This window comes from Urocitellus parryii, chromosome 8, assembly GCF_045843805.1.
Source record: "Urocitellus parryii isolate mUroPar1 chromosome 8, mUroPar1.hap1, whole genome shotgun sequence".
NCBI classification, from domain to species: domain Eukaryota; kingdom Metazoa; phylum Chordata; class Mammalia; order Rodentia; family Sciuridae; genus Urocitellus; species Urocitellus parryii.
This window is the reverse complement of record NC_135538.1, coordinates 50,956,803-50,974,953: the sequence shown is the minus strand read 5'-3', so window position 1 is coordinate 50,974,953 and position 18,151 is coordinate 50,956,803. Positions and strand designations below refer to the sequence as shown.

General features: G+C 41.3%; 1 protein-coding gene and 1 long non-coding RNA gene across 8 annotated transcripts in view; one reads left to right on the top strand and one right to left on the bottom strand.

Annotated features, from left to right (window-relative positions):
• Positions 1-18,151, bottom strand: part of Traf3ip2 (TRAF3 interacting protein 2) — a 39,959-nt gene that overhangs the window by 3,096 nt on the left and 18,712 nt on the right. For 4 of the 7 annotated variants that reach the window (XM_026395050.2, XM_026395051.2, XM_026395049.2 and 1 more), the window contains 5 exons: positions 14,553-14,745; positions 10,762-10,940; positions 8,282-8,370; positions 4,428-4,496; positions 3,207-3,323 (listed from right to left, as the gene is read on the bottom strand). In XM_026395050.2, coding sequence (XP_026250835.2) covers positions 3,207-3,323; positions 4,428-4,496; positions 8,282-8,370; positions 10,762-10,940; positions 14,553-14,745 — 647 coding nt within the window. Of the gene's footprint in view, positions 1-3,206; positions 3,324-4,427; positions 4,497-7,440; positions 7,495-7,589; positions 8,039-8,281; positions 8,371-10,761; positions 10,941-13,667; positions 13,723-14,552; positions 14,746-18,151 lie in introns of those variants that run through there. The other 3 variants (XM_026395053.2, XM_026395054.2, XM_026395055.2) reach the window with 3 other exon arrangements.
• LOC113187317 (uncharacterized) overlaps positions 1-18,151 on the top strand; it is a 108,028-nt gene that overhangs the window by 77,900 nt on the left and 11,977 nt on the right. The window lies entirely within an intron of this gene.

Sequence of the window (18,151 nt, the reverse complement as noted above, 5' to 3'; positions counted from 1 at the left end):
AAAAGTCACATTTTCTGGGATTTAAGGACTAGGATATACTCTAGAGTACTGGAGCCGGCTACTCTTTTCCCAATTCTGTGTTCAGTGGTTTTATTTTAGTAGCTTGAAAGTGTCCATGGTGAGAGTATTTATCCCAAGAAAATGAGTAAGCACTACAAATCCAGACTTTTTATTTTTTAGAACAAGTTTAGCAGACCACTGATGCAATCCCTGTCCTCCCAAAGCTAGCAGTCTATTAAGCAGATAGATAAGTAAGTTACCAACCAGAGGGCAGTGCAAAAAGTATGAATGTTTGCTGTGGAAGTCCAGAATGGGGGCTATCCATTCAGCATCAAGAATTTTAAAGGCCAATTACAAGGGAGAGGTCATTTGGGCATGGAAGTAAAGAAATTGTAGCCAGCTAGGGAAATGGGGAAAGCAAAAGGACAGTCACAGCCCAGGACAGAGCAAGCACGCTCTGGGGTGTGGAAGCATGTTAATGTGCAGTCCATTGTGGCTGGAGTGTGAGATGGGTTTGGCAGAGAGGGAGGGAGACATGGTTGGGAGGTCAACTGTGAAGAGCCCAGGCAGCCAAGCCTGAGGTTCCCACATCAGTTCAATTTGTTCTCACACTGTGGTGGCCCAAGAAGATTTAGCTGCCAAGACTCCAGCAAAATCAGAATTTTCAATAGCAGGGGAGTTAGATGCTTCCAAGTCCTATGACCAGTGTACGCTTTCAGTCATCTGATGACAAGGAGATGAGAAATTATGTGCTCCCAACTATTTTATCTTCCAATTGATTTTTATAACTGATAAGTCTTCATCATGCATGGGAATAAAAACAGAAAAGAAGAAAGTGGCAGTAGTGATAAGTGGTTTTGAAATCACCATAGAAATCCTTCTTAAATACTCTCTCTCTCTCTCTCTCTCTCTCTCTCTCTCTCTCTCTCTCACACACACACACACACACACACACACACACGCCCACATACATCACAAAACATGAATCTACCACAAGGTTTTTTCTCAGAATCGCCTCCCTTCAAAAATCAGAAGATAACGCCAAAAGTATATTTTAAGTTAACCCAAGTACTATGCAGCTAACAGTACCAACCACACCAACACAGAGTAAATACACGAAAAGATGGGGGCACAGAGTTAAAAGAAGTAAGTTTTGTTTCTGACTGTTCAGACACAAACTGTGAAGTTTGGCTTGTCCACTAGGCTACCCAGTCTGTTGAGGGACTAGCCAGCAGCAGTGCATTTTAATTTTCTTTCACTTTCTGGATGTTGGCTTTCTCTGAATAGCTTGCCCTATCATGCAGCTACTTGTGGGTGCCTTTTCATTCCTTTTGTCATGGTCAAATTCTTATTGTCCCAGGTTTTCTGGCACCTGGTGAGGTTAGCAAGTCAGCCAGGTGGGCAGGAAGGCGCTTCTGCATCTGACCTGTTCAACCCTTTCTGTGATGAGGAAAGGCCCAAGACATTGGTGCCTAAGAAACCAAGTTTGGAGACATGGTGCTTACAGCTGGTGTAGTCAGCCACGCTCTGGAGTTGAGCTTTGCCACATACCCGCAGAGCTAGACAGGTCTCCTCAGGAATTGGCAGAGACCTGGAGCTCTTCCCACATACCAGCTATCAGCTCCTGGGACTGGCAGGTTCTTAGAAAAGCAGACAAGACATCAGGTGTTCTGGGAACATGCAGATGTGCTGCAGCCAGCCCAGGGACGGCAGCACCCTGAACCAGCTGTGACCTTTTAGGTGAATTTACTTCCAGAAACATACCTTTTTTGAGCCCTGCCCATGCACTGACAGACTAGGTGAGACTGGAATAGAAGGGAGACTTATCTCTTGACTATTGGCCTTATTTTTTAACCTCACCACCATGCTTTGGCTTTTGCTTTGGGATGGTTGTGAGCAGTCCACACGGTAATAGAAGAGACATAAAACCTGAAGACTCAGATAGGGAACACCCACTAATGCACTCACCCTGCTCCCTTCCCATGTTCCTGACCCACAGAACAGAACTGGGATTTACCTTTGCTTCCCCTGAGATAAAACTATGTCCTGAGACTGCCTGACTGCTTTCTGTATCATGCTGCTCACTTATTCCATCTGGACCACTTCTGCTTCCAGTCCCATCTGCCCATCCTAGTCAGTGATTCTCTGTGCCCATATCAGGTGCCCCCCACCCTCTCTCCCCGGGCAGTGTTAGAGCTGAAATGGAGCTTACGAGTTCTAGTCCAGTGATTTTTCACACCTTTTTAAATCTCGGAATCCTTGGAAACAAGCAAGCTGAGAAACACAAACCAGTTCTGGTTGAAGTGCCGATGGCAGGCCCAGAGCCAGCCCCACCCCCAGGACATATGGGACAGTTTGAAAGTCACAGGTCTAGTCTGGCTTCCTAGCCAAGCAGAAATTCTCCTCAGCGCATCTGAAATCACCAAGAGGAAAAGGATTGCTGGCCATAAAACAGCCAGTTCCAACGCTGGGTGATATATTTGCCCAGAATGTTCTCTCAGATGCTGAGCAAGTCTAATTCCCTCTAAATTTCTCCTACTGTTTTTTATTCGATCAGGCCCCATGGTGCAGGTATGACAGTGGAATGATGCCCCACCTATCGTGAGCTAAGAACAATTCCCTGTAAGCATCTGATATGTGCCAGATACTTCACAACCATTACTTCATTTCATCTTCACGACACTGCTCAGTATTAGTGATCCATTTTATGAATAGGGATAGAGGCACAAGAAGATTTAAGCAGTTGGGCCATGGTGCTTTAGGAAGCCAAATTTGAACAAAGTCTTTCTGATGGAACAGCATGTGTCCTTTCCACTACGCCACCTGCCTCTCTGAAAAGGCAGGGGACCAAATATGACACAGCTGCAGGAGCCCTCTCTCCTCACAGCCCTGTCTCCACCCTCCTAAGGAATTCTCATTTCTTGGTAAACAGCCAAGCCAGCAGAGCAGACTTTCCAGAATCTTGGCTCTCAGAGATCACAGCGATCTCCCCTTGTCACTGATGGGAGAACTGAGTCCTATCAGAGGCATGGTGACTCACCAGGGTCTCAAAGACAGATGGAACCTCGACTGACTGTCCCTCTCCTGACCTGGGAGACCTGGGATTCATGTCGCCTTCAGTTGGTTCCAGTGAAGAACTGATCTTCCCTGGAGAGAGAGCCCATCCCTGAGGGGCGATGAGGCCCTGTGGTCCCCTTACCACTCACCATTCGATGAATGTACTTAGTATGTAAGCCATGCTCATCCTCGTCCAGCTGCGACTCAGCGCCTTCCACATCCTGTTTGTATTTGGGGCTGATTGCTACGATTATCATCACTGTCTTCTGTTAATGAGAGGGAGAGAAGTATGTTTATGGAAGTGGGAAGTGTGGTCCATTTGGTGAAGGCTGGCTGGAAGCTGGCCAGCAGGACTGTGTGCATTCCCTGACCTGCTCACAGATGGAGGGCCAGCCTCCATCTCCGTGGAAAGTGAAAGGCACTGGCCCCGATTCAGGCACACGGTTGTCTCCACTCCTCCCCACTGCCTGCCTGCCCAGCTCCCTAGCAAAGGACTCAGAGAAGAGCTCTCTTGTGCAGATGTGGTTTGCCCACCATTTTCCACAGCCATCTCTAATAAACAGCTAATGAAAGCCTGAATCACTGAGTGAGCCTGCAAAAAAAGGCGCTGCCGCCAGATGATGGAAAGATTTCCCCCTCCCCGAAGCTGGATCTGAGCTATCAGTTTCTGTACTCTCCACTGCCCTGCTTTCCACGTCCGCATTAGCACAGTCAGTAGGAACAGACCCTTCAGCACAAAGCACACATCAGGCTGCAGACAAAGGGAAAAGCTGCAAAACCCAAGCCTGCTGAGACTCCCGTCCCCCACCGGCAGCCGCCCAAAGAAGCCGCCATGGACAGGGACACACTGGCAGCAATCAATTTCTATCTTGTTAAAGCACAAAGTGTCCCAGTGGCTGGTATAGATTCTGTCAGCAGAAAACAGATCACGAATCAAGGGGCTGCGAGTGGGAGCCTCGGGGCAGGGTGCTGCACCGCTTTAAGGCTGCAAGGAAACCTCTTCAGTCCAGTCCTACAGAACACTTGGGGCGCCTTGCATTCAATTGAATTCTGCTCCCTCCCCACTCCCTGCCTTCATTTCCTCCTTTCCTCTTCTGGTCTAGAAATTGTTTGCTCTGATTGTTATCAACCACCTGTGTCTGGTTTGACCGTTATTTCCTGCCTGTGCATGTCCAGGAGAGTGACCCCATCCTTCCTTTCCAAGTCTCTGCACGACTTCCAACAAGGGAGGCTTTGTCCAGACTTTTTCAGCTCCACACTTGGGTGCATATGCCAGTGCTTCTTCCGTGGGGGGGCAGGGGGAGCCTCACAAGCTAAGCTAATTGTCTTACTCGCCAGCAAAAGTTCTCAGAATTTTGGAATGTACTTACATCCCGAAGGTAACGCTCCATCCATTTAATGATATCAATACCTCGGATTCTATCTTCAAATATATCAATCTACAAAAGAAAGAAGTGGGAGATGGCCCTTAGTAAGTTTTCTCTGGATATAGAGTTTGAGAAAACACAAGATGTTATACACATTTACAACTCATAAAGTTACTGGAACTCAGGGCCTCACACATACTATGCAAGCCCTCTACCACTGAGCTATATCACCAGCCCTAATTATGTTTTTGCAAAACCTAAGGGACACGGTATACCACTAAATTGGATGTAAACCAACAATATACTATATATTACTATACACACACACACACACATTTGAAAGACAAACATAATTCTGGAACATCTTAATGAATATGTATCATGCAAGTGCTGAGAGACACACTGTGGTACTTTACTTGCATTAGTCAGCTCATTACTATGGTACTATGTCCAGATTCAACATATATGTTTCAAAATTATTGTATGAAACTTGGAGCAGATCCAAGGAACTGTCACAAAAACAACTACTGAGATGGTAGGGAAAGGTTTATGATGGGAGTCTCTTGACTTTCATCTTAGTAGAACTCTTGGGCCTTGACAAGACTAATATTTAGTATCGGCCTTCAAGCCTTTGAAGGGATATATAAAGAGGAGAAAAACAAAATCTGTTATTTTCTATTTTACAGAAGACAAATAAGAGAGCCTTTCTTAGGCTCAGAATTGTACTGCAGCAAGGTAGGGGTGTGTGTGTGTGTGTGTGTGTGTGTGTGTGTGTGTGTGCAAGATGTTCCTGAATGGAAGGAGGATTATATACCAGAATGGGGACTTAAGGGAAGAGTCCTTGGAGAGAGTTTATTTGATTCAGCCATATTGCTCTCAGATTAATTGTCCTAAATGTCACTCTGCTGTTTAAGTCCATCAAGTCAAGTCCTAGCCATTCATAGGCTTCCTGTGTCATCTATGATCCATTCTTGTGTCCTCTTTTCCACATGCTCTATTACTTTAATCTCCATGTTGGTGGCCCCTGTACCCTAAAAGTGTAACACATGTTCCCCACTCTGTGAATCCTTCTTACATGCTGACCTCCTTCTCCTCACTTCATATAATTCTCCTCCATTGTGACCAATAATGGTACTGAACAATCAACAAACTAATAAAGTATTCTTTCATTCACTGAATGTCTCATTTATGTAAGCTTTCTATGAAAAGAGATCATTTAGCCAGGCACAGTGGCTGTGCCTATGATTCCAGTGATTCAAGAGGCTAAAGCAGGAGAATCTTATGTTTGAGGCCAGTCTCAACAACTTAGCAAGACCCTTGTCTCAAAAAATAAACAGGGCTGGGGGCATAGTTCAGTGATAGAATATCCCCAGGGTTCAATCCCAATACTGCAAAACAAAACAGAAAAACAGAGAAAGATCATGCCGTGTGTTCACTGAATTCTCAAATACATAGGGTACATAATAAAAGTTCCTTTTCTTATGGAACATGAAAAATGGAATGGCTTTCCTTTTGGATTGGATGATTCTGTTTTAAAATGTGTGCTGGCCAATGACAACAGTAGGTAATCTGTCAAAAGCTTTTGTACCTCCCTAACTCTATCAATAATCCATTTTCATTGTGTGAGAGAGAAGCAATACAATGTCAGGGTTGAGAAGAGATGGGCTGCATGGATTCTACTCTTTCTCTGCCACTTCCTACCTTCATAACTTTGGAAATGTTACCAAAACTCTTCAACTTTCATTATCTTCATTTGCAACATGTGGCTAATCAATCTACTTTCTATGGTTGTGAGTATTAAAATGACTTAATATGGAAAAGGCATATCATAATGCCAGGCATGAATAAATAGTAATTATTATTATCCCAGCACCTGCTATTGAGGTGGATACAATGTGGCAGATAGCTTTCATTTACCTATCCAGATTTCTACCAAAATCCACACAGCTGCTGTTACAGACTGGGTTGTGTCCCCCCCTAAATTTATTTTAAACCCCAGAACTTTAGAATATGACTGTATTTGGAGACAGAGCCTTTGGGAGCTAATTAAGGTGATTTGAGATCATAGGGGCATACCCTACTCCAACAGGACTAGTATCCATGCAAGAAGAGGCAATTAGGACACAGAAGTGTGCACACAGAGGAGAGACCACATGAAGACAGAGAGAGGGGATGGCCTTCTACAAGCCATGGAGAGAGGCCTCGGGATGAAACCAATCTTGCTGTAACCTTTAGCTTGGACTTGCAACCTCTAGAATTGTGAAAGTACGTTTCTGTCATATAAGCCATCCTGTCTGCAGCACCTTATGGCATCCTTAGGAAACTCATACAGCACCCCCTTCAGGTTCCGGTCACCATTGCTCCCTTGCCTCTTCAGACCTAGGGGCAATAATTACTCCCTGCTTTTGCTAGTGCTAAGATATTGTACTAATCCCTTTGGAGTCCCTAAAACCTACCCAGAGACTTGGGTAGGTTATTGAACTTCTTTTACTAAACTCTCCTCAAATTACCCATGAAGTGTTTCATCCCACTACCACAATCTTAATGTATCAGTAGTAATGTAACTGTCCAGATCTGGGCTCTGTGATTCTACCACAAGATTTCCCTGGATGAGGGTCAAGATCAATTTAAATTTTGCCTAAATAGCCTTGATTGTTAAGGTCAAAAAAGTCTGGGCTTGTCTCAAGGGGCAATTATTATGTGTATATTTGGAAAAGATTAAAAATAAAATTTCTTCTTAAATGTTGAGCTTACGTCTTATAATTTGATTTTATGTCACGGTGGCCACACCTCTTTTTTACTTTAGAAATGAGAAAGGGATGTGATGGTCTCTACACAGTCATGAAGTTGTATTATATAAATTGTCAGCATTTTTTTAACTTTTAGACACTCCTGTTTAAAAAAACATTTATAGAATATAGAAAACTTCCAATAAAAACTGTTAAGCAATGATAAGTAATCTCTTTATGCTTTACTTTCTAAGTATTCTTCTGTATCCTCCAACATTCTTACTTACCACTAATTTTTCACCACTCTCTAGAATTCATTGCCACTGAATACCTAAAAGAGGCTTAGGGAGGAAAAGAAGTGATTTCAGGGTTTGAGGAAAGCCAGTTCTCCAAGTGGCATCCTGTGGCATTTTATTTATCCTAAGGAAAAACTTACATGGCTTTAAGCTGTGCTGTTTCAGGTGATGGTAGGGGGACAGAAGGAGTATAAGCTTGAGAGTCCTTAGGCCAAGATCACAGTGGACCTGCAGGTCTGGATTAGGGCTGCCTGCTCTGGATTTTGACTAGACCAGCTGAAAACCCAGCCGGAGACTCCCTGTCCCGGAGCTTCACTGCATGTCACTGTGTGAAGGGGCAGCTGTGTGCAGTGGGGGACCCAAGTAGCCAGGGTTCTACTTCAAACCTCATGGCCCAGTGCAGAACAAAAGAACCTTGTTAAATAAGCAGGTTGCTGTGGTGAAGCCTGTGGCTTCCTGCATCACAGGAAGCATAACCAAAGTGGACATGATTGGTCAGAAGGGGCAAAGGTACAAAGTGCAGCAACAACCTGCCTTTCCTCCAACCCAGAGCCAGCTGCGTATATGGTGGGCATTATTAGCATGATTCTTGCTGTTTGGAGTACTCATGCTCACTCTAAAAACATAAAGGAAAAAAAAATGCTGGAGACTTTGCATAGTTTAAAATCTAGACATTAATTACCTAAATTCATAATCATTTAACTCAAAACCACAAAAATTAAAAAATATCACTTTAAACATTAATGTCTATTTATACTTTTGCTTCAAATGATTTTCCTTATCATTGTTCTCACTTCAGATATTCATTTTTCTCTTTGGTTAAAATACGTACCGCAGTTTGGAAGCCATTTACCAACAAAAAATTCACAAATTTCACCACCTCCATGGCTGTATCCATAGAATAAGTGATAAAGACTTTCCCTAAGAGAAAAAAATTCACATTTATTAGAAACGTCAAATTATATTTTATATAATATAGTGTAGTGTAGTATATTCTATGCTACACTTGTAAATTGTACACAACATCTTCTGTACTTCTGGAATAATAAGGGAAACCTCCGAGTGAGGGTGGCCTAAGGGTTTAAACTTGCAGTGGTGTGGATTGTGTCTCAGGGCATGTTTCTCCAGGCACAGGGGCTAGAACCTGTCCCAGGTAATACAGACTGCTCAGGGTGACTGGAAATCAAAGGGACAGAGGAGAGCAATGGCAGGCTCAGATTAGCTTCCAAGGTCTTCTGAAAAACCACAGGAGGCATTACCAAAAAGTCCACCACACAGAACCCACAGGTCCTTAAGTTCAAGTCTCTGCCTTGTTTCTTAGAGCTACTTGGCACTGGGCCTGAGGAAAATACTCTCACAGCAGGCCAAGAAGCTGTAGCTGCTAAGGGGCCACCCAGCAGTGTCCTCTTTTGATCTCATCATGCTCTCTGTTGCTCTGAACTCTTGCCTTACAAGAGCAAGTCGGGAGAGAGTGAGAAAGCAGTCCCTGACCCACTTCTTGCCCCTACCTTTTTGGAGAAAGGCCAGGAAACTGGAGTAGATGAATGCACGACCCTGAAATGTTAGTAAAACTGTAGCAGCTTGAAGGAGAGACACTGCTCAGGGCAGTCAACGTCAGACACTCCCTCTCTCATCCCTAGGCCGGATTAGAGCAGCACGCAGACAGTACTATTTGGTCAAAATTGCCCCCACTAAGATGAGAACCAGTGTTTTCTCAGGCTAAAGTCTTGGGGAAATTATCTAGCTAGCATTTTAGTGTGAGAAATGAATAATCTCTGTGGGTTTTTAGTCTGGAATGGACCAGTAGAATCTCAAGAATTCCCTGGGGCAGAGAGTAGAGAAGAAGGGGAGCTGAAGAGAATGTGAGTCTGCATGTGTTCCTCTATGCTCAGGCTCCTGTTTTTTGAGACACCCCTCTCAAGTGGAAGCGTGTATAATGATCATATCAACTCATTTAAGAAGGCAGACATATTGATAGCACTCAATTCATTTTTCTCAACACTTACTTCACTCAGTTCCTATGAAAGTAATTTTAGGACTCCTTTCATAAATTATAATAAGATGGATACGATCTATAAACGGATATTGGGTCTATACCCCATGCAGGGCAGCATCTGTATGCAAAATTAAAATGTATACAATTTTAAGGTGTTCAGAAAGAAAGTTTTTAGTGAAGACAGCATTGGATCCTTGTCATAGAAAACTTTCAGAGTTGTAAACGATGGGAAGAGCACAGAGCCCCTCAAAGGAATTAGCAAATCCACACAAAGAGCTTCATTTCAAGTTTGGTTCAGTTTTCCAGATTTGGAAAGAGCTTATTAGAATGAACTGAGCTTCTCTAGCAAGCACGATGGGTAATAATTTCACAAGTAGTGGTTGTTTTCTTAAGATTTCTGGAACTAACTATCCTGACTGACCTTATTCTGAGAACATTTTGGTGATATTTCAACATTTCTGGTTCTGGCAGAAAAACGTGGAAAAAGAATCATCACCTGACACTTAGTCAAATGTTTCTTTAAATAAAAGGCTTAGTTTGCATTTGGTTGTAAAGCAGAGTGGAGAATGTGAGACTGTTTTTTTTTCCAAATGAGATTGCTCATTCCTACAGGAAATGACCTCGTTCTTGATGGCTGCTGCTAATTTATGGTAAGGCACTAGGTTTCTCTCCAATGCCACATGGACATCCAATCAATTTACCCAGGGACAAGTCCACTCAAGAGCATCGTTTAGGAGAGGAAAAAAGTGTTGGAGGTATTTGTTGCTGAAGTATGTGTTGAAGAAAATTTAGTGGTAAGCACTTCGTGAGCATTACTAATAGTGTTGGAATCTATAAAAACATTCATGCAAAATTCCAGTTACTTTGTAAGCAAAAAAATGAATTTTATTTCACTGCGTATATGAGAAATATCTGAGATCATGGATGAATGATCAAGAAATACTTTCAACTAATTTGTCATATTAATATTTGTAATAATAAAAACTTGAAATATGTATTATGAGAATATATAGTATATGTGTGTATATATGTAAAATGAATATATATTTATATTTATATATATAAAATGAATCAACAAAAAATAAAGAAGTAAAAGAGGTACTTTTGAGGGCAGGGTTGTGGCTCAGTGGTAGAGGACTTGCCTAGTATGCATGAGGCACTGGATTTTATCCCCGGCACCACATAAAAATAAAAACAAATAAAATAAAGGTATTGTGTCCATTTACAACTAAAAAAAAATTATATTAAAAAAAAAGAAGTACTTTTGAAGTGTAAGGCCTGACAAGAAGGAGAAAACCACATTGCAAACAACTTACGCAATTCTTCTGGCAAGTTGCTTGTTTTCAGAGTTCCTCTCACTGGAGGGTTACTAGGGGGTCTAGGCACAGCAACTGGGGGTGGAGCCTGGGGTCCCTGTGGTCTCAGCTCTGCAGGATGTTCCAAGGACTCCTTAGGAGCTCCAGCTCCATTAGGTGGCTGGTGATACTGCTGGTCCCTGGAGAAGAATGTGTTTTCAGTAAATTCTCTCTCTCTCTCTCTCTCTCTTTTTTTTTTTTTAACAAAAGCAAATCTTGGGACACAGAAAGCCTTTAATAACTGTAGGAAAATACCAATGAACTTTATTTCTCCTCTGCCTTCATTTCTTATCAGAGAACAGAAAGAAGAGCTTCATGGAGTTTCTGTCAATAAGCAATTCAGCTGGCTGCCATATGTAAGGACCTGTGCTAAGGGTCAAAAGAGAGAAGCAGGATTTGATTTCTCTATTCAAGGACTGTTTAATTAGAAAAATAAGTCTCATGCAGGGGGCAGACAAGGTCATCAACAAAACCAAGTAGTGTGATGGTGACATAGGTTGATGTTATAAGCATTCAGATTGAAAAGACATGACTTTTAGCTCATGATAGATAACATTTAATCATGTATCAAAAGGTAAAAAAAAAAGTCATGTATGTTTTAAAGTATTTAAGTTATTAATATATGAATGAAAAATCTGATTCCGAAGAACCTTTAAAAAAATATCTACCACACTGTGTTATGGTATGCTGGCTTTTTGATTCTCCCCCTTCCTGCATGTCAGAATGGTCCTACTGTGTGGGATTGCTCTGTGATCATTTTCTGAAGCCCAGCCTAAAGCTTCCTCCTCTAACCTTCAACAATTCTGTAAGCACTCAATTCCCTATGCTTTCTACCTAAAATAGCTAGAATTGTTCTTATTTTCTGTAAATGAATCCTAACTGTTAGGGAGACTTAAAACTGTACGTCTAACATTTTATTTCACTAAAAAGTATTCTGCAAATGTGGCAATATGTTAACATTTTTAATATCTGGATAGTGGAAAAAACACAAATATTTGTTATTTGCTATCTATTTGAAATTGTTTCATTGTGTATGTGTGTGTGGTACTGGAGATTGAACCCATGGTGCTATACCATTGAGCTACATCAAACTTAAAATAGTCCTGCCTCAGCCTCCTGAACAGCTGAGATTATAGTGTGTGCCACTGCACTGAGCTTACATTATAAATTTTTAAAAAATGTTTTGATTACAAATCTATGTGTTTATGCTTTCTATAGATTATTGCTTATTCTTTCATATTTTTATATAAGCATCATAAAACATTCTTAAAAGTCTAACATAATAGGATTTAAAATAAAATTATACAGCATCTCAACTATATTTCTAAAATATGAATGTTTAAGGATGTTATTTTACTTTACATTTTTATTAATATACAGAAAATAATTTCTATAAAATATACTTTCATCTAATGGAGATTCAGTTCCTCACTCTTATGCATTAAATCTTTTTATACCAAAAATCGCTTAGTTGTTATGAAAGATGATTGTTAGTTTGATAAAGAAGTATTAAGGCCTTGATAATATTCAAAAACTTCCATGTAAAAACAACATCATGGAGATTAATGATAGAATAAACTTTCTCTATTAAGATTATCTTCCAAGTTATCAGTAAGAGGAGAATTAGCTCCTTACCTGAATTCATTTTTCATTATTCTAAAATGATAAAATAAATCAAGGAGACCACAGCAGGGTTAAATTGATGTTATAAAACCAATTACTCTGCAGTACCATTGCAATTGTTCTGTAAATCTAAAGTTATTTCAAAAAAAAGTTTATTTAAAAATTACAATTTCCTCCCCTATTCAACACCAAACTTATTTCATAAAGATGCTTAAATTTTGTTTGTTTTCTTATATGATTATCCTGCTATAAAAATCTCTTTTTTACTAGGCACAGTAGTGCATGCCTGTAATCCCAGCAGTTTAAGAGGCTGAGGTAGGAAGATCACAATAAGTTCAAGGCCAGACTCAGCAACTTAGCAAGATCCTGTGTCAAAATAAAAAATAAACATGGGCTGGGAGTGGTTAAGTACCCCTGGGTTCAATCCCTACTAACACACACAAATTGCATTTTACTTAATTCCATTATTTTTGTTTGAGAAAAAAGAAGTGTCTGTCTGGAAAGAAAATATAAGGGTTTATGAACTTTCTAGAAAAGGGGAAATCAGGCATATAGCTTATTTGCCATTGTTAATGAGTGAGCTATTTTCCTTTCAATAAAAATTTTGAGCTAATTACCAATTTCTGTAGTTCTGAAAAATCCACTTTAATAAGATCTCCATATCTCATTCAGTTCTATAAAAACAGAATATAGTTTTAGAGTCGCATGTGAAAGTTCTACATGAACAAGAGCAAACATTTCATCTTTCTTTCCAATTTCATCATAAATTAGGAAGCTTCATTTATGAGTCTTATATAAATTAGATTCATAAATTAAGAGAAGAAAAATTTGAGAGTGAAAAGAGCAATAAGGAGAAAAATGACTGAAAGATGATATGATCTGGATATAGTTTGAGTATGTTCCCCCAGGGTACCTGGGTTGGGAGGTTGGTTCTCAGTGTGATATGTTAGAAGACACTGTGGAACCTTTGAGGAGGATTCTAGTGGGAAGTAATTAGGTCATTGAGGATGCTGCCCTTGTAAGGAATTGATATAATTCTCATAGGACCCTGGTTAATTCTTCTTTTTTCTAATATTTTTAATTATAGATGGACGCAATACCTTTTTTGGATTATTTATTTTTATGTGGTGCTAAAGATTGAACCCAGTGCCTCACAGGTGCTAGATAAGCACTCCACCACTGAGCTACAACCCCAGCCCTGACCCTGGTTAATTCTTAAAAGAGAGTTATTATAAAGAGCAAACCTAAAAAGTTGGGAGTGGTGGCACCACATGTCTGTAATTCCAGCTGCTTGGGACGCTGAAGCAGAAGATCACAAGTTCAAGAGTTCAATGCTACCCTGGAGAACATAGCAAGACTCCTATATTTAAAAAAAAAAAAAATGCAATACTTCTGCCATCATGTCAGTCTGCTATGATGTAAGGCAGTGAAGAGGTTCCTCACGGGAGACTAAATAGATATAGCCCACAAATCTTAGACTTTCAGCCTTCAAAACTATGAGCTAAATAAATATCTTTTCTTTTTAAAGTATCTTGCTTTAGATATTTTGTTAAACCAATGGAAAAAAAGAGTTAGACAACTGAAGTCATAAAAAAATCAGAATTCCTTTTCTGGAAGAAGCCTAGGAGAGGGCCAATAATGGTACTCAACGTGTATAAACGTTTTCATTACAAAAGATAATGACAGGTTATTTAAAATTTCTATTTGGAATTAATTGAATTTTAAAATTTAAAGTAAGGAATAAGATTAAACAGGAACATAAACAAGGAATATAAAAAGAATTTTATAGAAGTGGAAGTTGATATTAAAAACAAAAACTATTTTGCAACTAAAAGTTCAGGTGATCTGAAAGTAAATGAAGAAGGTGTAATTCAGAGAATATCTTAAGAGCTTTCCCTTGAAAGGCATTTTGACTAGTCACTAGTGGCTTTTCTATAACTGGTAAAGAGATACTTGTCAACTAGTTTCCACTTCCTTCTGACCTGAAAAGTTTACAGTGGGTGGTTCCACTGAGTGACTGTCACTAACCTGGGTAGTAAACCTACAGAGAATTTTGAAACATCTTTATTGCACTGTCATGATGCTTTCTCATGTTAGAAATATGTGAAGGTTAGCCCTGTCATACTTACTGACACCTTGGAAGTCCTGGAAAGGAGTAGTCTCTTTGTATAGGCCTGTCTTCTTGGTGCCAGGGACTGGGATAATTCGGGATGACCTTCTGCACAGGTGGCAGGCCTCTCACAGTTGTCCCAGGTAGGGGCTGCCCAGGCAGAGCTGGCTGGATCACTTGTTGGTAGGCTGCTCGAGGGTAGTTGTGGCCATCTGTAGGTGAAGACAACAAGGAGAACAGGGATGATGGACTTTAACTCCTTTGTAAAACAGGAGAGGTAAGTTCAGTGAAAATGTTTGTCTCCATACCAACTGAGGGGTCTGGGTATAAGCTACCATCTGTGGGGAGCCATTCTCACACGTGATCGGGTGCCTCCCGTTAAGGGTCTGAGGCACTTTGGCAAAAGTCGAAGTTTTCCCGACCCTTTCCTGATGAGAGAGCCCATCCGTGTGGGGGTGTGCCTGACCACTGACCCCGGGGACCCAATCACTGACCCTGACCTTGGAGTGCAGCCCCCCCTCAACCTTCATTGGATGGAATTCTCCCATGAATCTCTTGTTCCCTAATAAAAGGCTAGTCCCCGGCGTGCTCTCTCTCTCTCTCCTGCTAGCCCTGAGTAATCCCTGCTGTCCTGCTGGGCAGTTTAGAGGCGCGAACCAGAGAGGGGAGCCGTCTCGGACCTAGCAATAGAAATAAGGTAACTGAGTCTTGTGTTTTTATTTCGATCTCGTCTAACTAACTTTATGCCTAGAACCTCATTAATGAAACCACTGCGCAGGCCGCGTGGTAGAACCATCTCCATGATATTTTTCTTATTTCTGTACCACTACTTAATAGTTCTCAAAATTGATTCACTTTTTTTTCCCTAAATAAAAAAATTTATGCAATCACAAGTTTGGTCTTCTAATTAGAAAGCTCAAAGAACTTTTAAAAAACTCTATATAGACTCCTATTTTAATAAGATACTTAAGATAAAACAACCATGAAGACCTTCTCTCACACCATCATTTCTACCATAATTTTCCAAGGGTCCAGAACCCAAGACTAGGAGAAATTGTCCTAATGGTAGATACAGAATTGCTATTCTCTCCTTTCCACCCCTTTGCATACACACACACTCCACTTCATCTTTTGAAGAGTAAATGAATGAAAACTTGACTCATCCCTCTGGGAAATTTAGCCAACCAGTCAGCAACATCTTCCAGCTTCCATGGACTCTCTTGCCTATGTGCATTTAGGGCCAGGGCAATTTGATGATGACAGGGATTGGAGTAAAGCCAGGGCTGACAGGGACTTATGTGAATGTGTAACCTGAAGGAAGTTGGCTCTAGCCAGACCCAGAAGTAGCAGGGTCCCAAGGGAAGAAGGGCAATTCAACTGATCAGATGAGAGAATGAAGAGAGATACAGAGATAAATATAGGAACCCAGTCTGGGAACCCAGACAGGGTGAGTGAGGTGGCCTGTGAGGGAACTGCTCAGGCCCAGAGAGGCTAAAGCTTGGGGAAATCTGAGAGGTTCAAGGAAACTGGAGAGAACTAACTGGATGGCCCTTTAGGATGAACCATGAGCATCTTCTGGTGGCCCAAGCACTGCCACCTCTGCCCAGGTTAGAAGTAGGATGATCCAGTGAGCATAACTACTTGGGACAAGAAGGATCTTTTAAAAAAAAAAAAATGTATTTTTTGGTCTTAATTCTTTTTCTGATTTTAAATAATTTCTGATTATAAGTAACATTCATGTTTGTCTGCCATGTAAGTAGGCTATATGCAGGGACGCATGGTGTAATAAAACTGTCAAGAAAGTATCTTGCAAGTGTCAAGCAAGAAAGTATCAGGTAAGGTAGATTGGAACCAGAATTGAGAGGTGAGAATGAGGCTAAGAATTTAATTTCTAGTTTTGTAGGCAGTCAAGTAGCCATGATGTTTTCAAGGAAATAAACAAGGAAGTGATGAACATGAGTTCAGAACAGAAGACAATGTACATGTCATTAGTGTGGTTGCCTCCAGGTCCTCCTCTGGACTCAGCAAACTTGGTTGGGTGACCCTGGAAATGTGCCCAAGCCAGTCTCTCATGCCTGTCAAATTCCCTGGAGTCAATCTATTGTCTGTTTTAACTCTGACATTAGCAGGGTCCTTTCTGTCATGATTCCTCTGGCAAAAGTGAGCATGCCCCCCAACCTACGTCATCTCCTGACTCCAGCCAGTGGCCCTTGCCCTGCTTTGACTTAGGCTTGGTCATGACAAGTGGCAGGGTTCAAGGAAGGGACAAAGGAGAAAGAGATCTGATAGGGCCTACCCAGCATCCAGATGATGAAGGAGACCAGGAATCAGGGGGCAGCTCCATGAGTGGCAAGTGAGATCTCTGTGGTCCAGGACAAAATATTTCACAGAGGCTTTCCTTTTACTGCCTTTTTATTTTTATTTTGAGACAGGGTCTCACTAAGTTGCTAAAACTGGCCTTGAACTTGCAATCTTCCTGCCTCAGCTTCCTGAGTCTGGGATTACATGTGTGAGCCATAGCACCTGGCTGCTTTTACAACCTGCTTAGGGCAGACCAGATACACTCCAGGGAGTCTAGATTGCCAGTGGGAGTTTCAAGGCAACAGGGTAGGTCACTACTGCTGCTCCAGCTAGAAAAGAATAAAAAGTGCCACTGCCATCAGGTCACCAGACAGGGGCCAAACCTGCTTTTAGATTAGCCTTGCATAATTGGGCCATTTAGAAATCCAACTATTGATACAACCCTCTAGACATTATTGCGATTCAGATCCACCCTGCATGATCAGGTCTGTGCCCTTCTTGATCTTATCTCTCCTATGCTCTCACTGGCTTACCAGCCCCATCTTTTTCTTGAACATCTCAAGCTGGTCTCCACCCCTGGAACCTGAGTTGCCATCTTCTCTACCAGAATGTTTTTGCCCTAGATCTTCACAGTTGAACTTCTGTCATTCGGGGCTCCTCCAGACATCACCTGTTCAAAGAGACCCGCCCCTTCACCCAGTTACCCTCTCCCAACCCCAATTTATTTTCCTCATCACTCTTCTGGGTCTATGTGAGCCTGACTTACTTGTCAGCTACTTGCCTGCCTTCCTCACTAGAATGCAAACTCTGTGAAAACAGGGACCATGTCTGTTTGCCACCATGTCACCACACACAGTACTGCTTCATGAGCAATGCTTAATGTGCATATGAAGCCTGAATAGTCCCAAAGCTGACTTACCCACAGGAAGAGAAGCCATTTTGGACTCTACTGTCTGCTTGCTAAGTCTTGTGTTTCCTAAACTATCTATTTCTACTTCTTGTCTGTTTTTTTTTTTTTTAAAGTCTGTCTCCAAAAGTAGAAAGAAGAAAGACAAGGTCAAAGAGGAGAAACTGTTAGTAGCCTTGAAAGCTTTTCCAAGGGAGGGGCTGAAAGGAACTCATCTGAAGTTCTTAATATTTGGAGCCATTTTTGCTTCCCATATCCATTAATGAGTGGCTAATAACATTTTATTTGCTTTAAAAGAACTACCAAGCTCTAATCATAGGGTTTGTTTCTTTTTCAGAAAGCGGATGTTAGTGCTGTTAATCAAAAGCCTTTGAATCAAGGTCATATGATTTCTAACAGATTATTTCCCT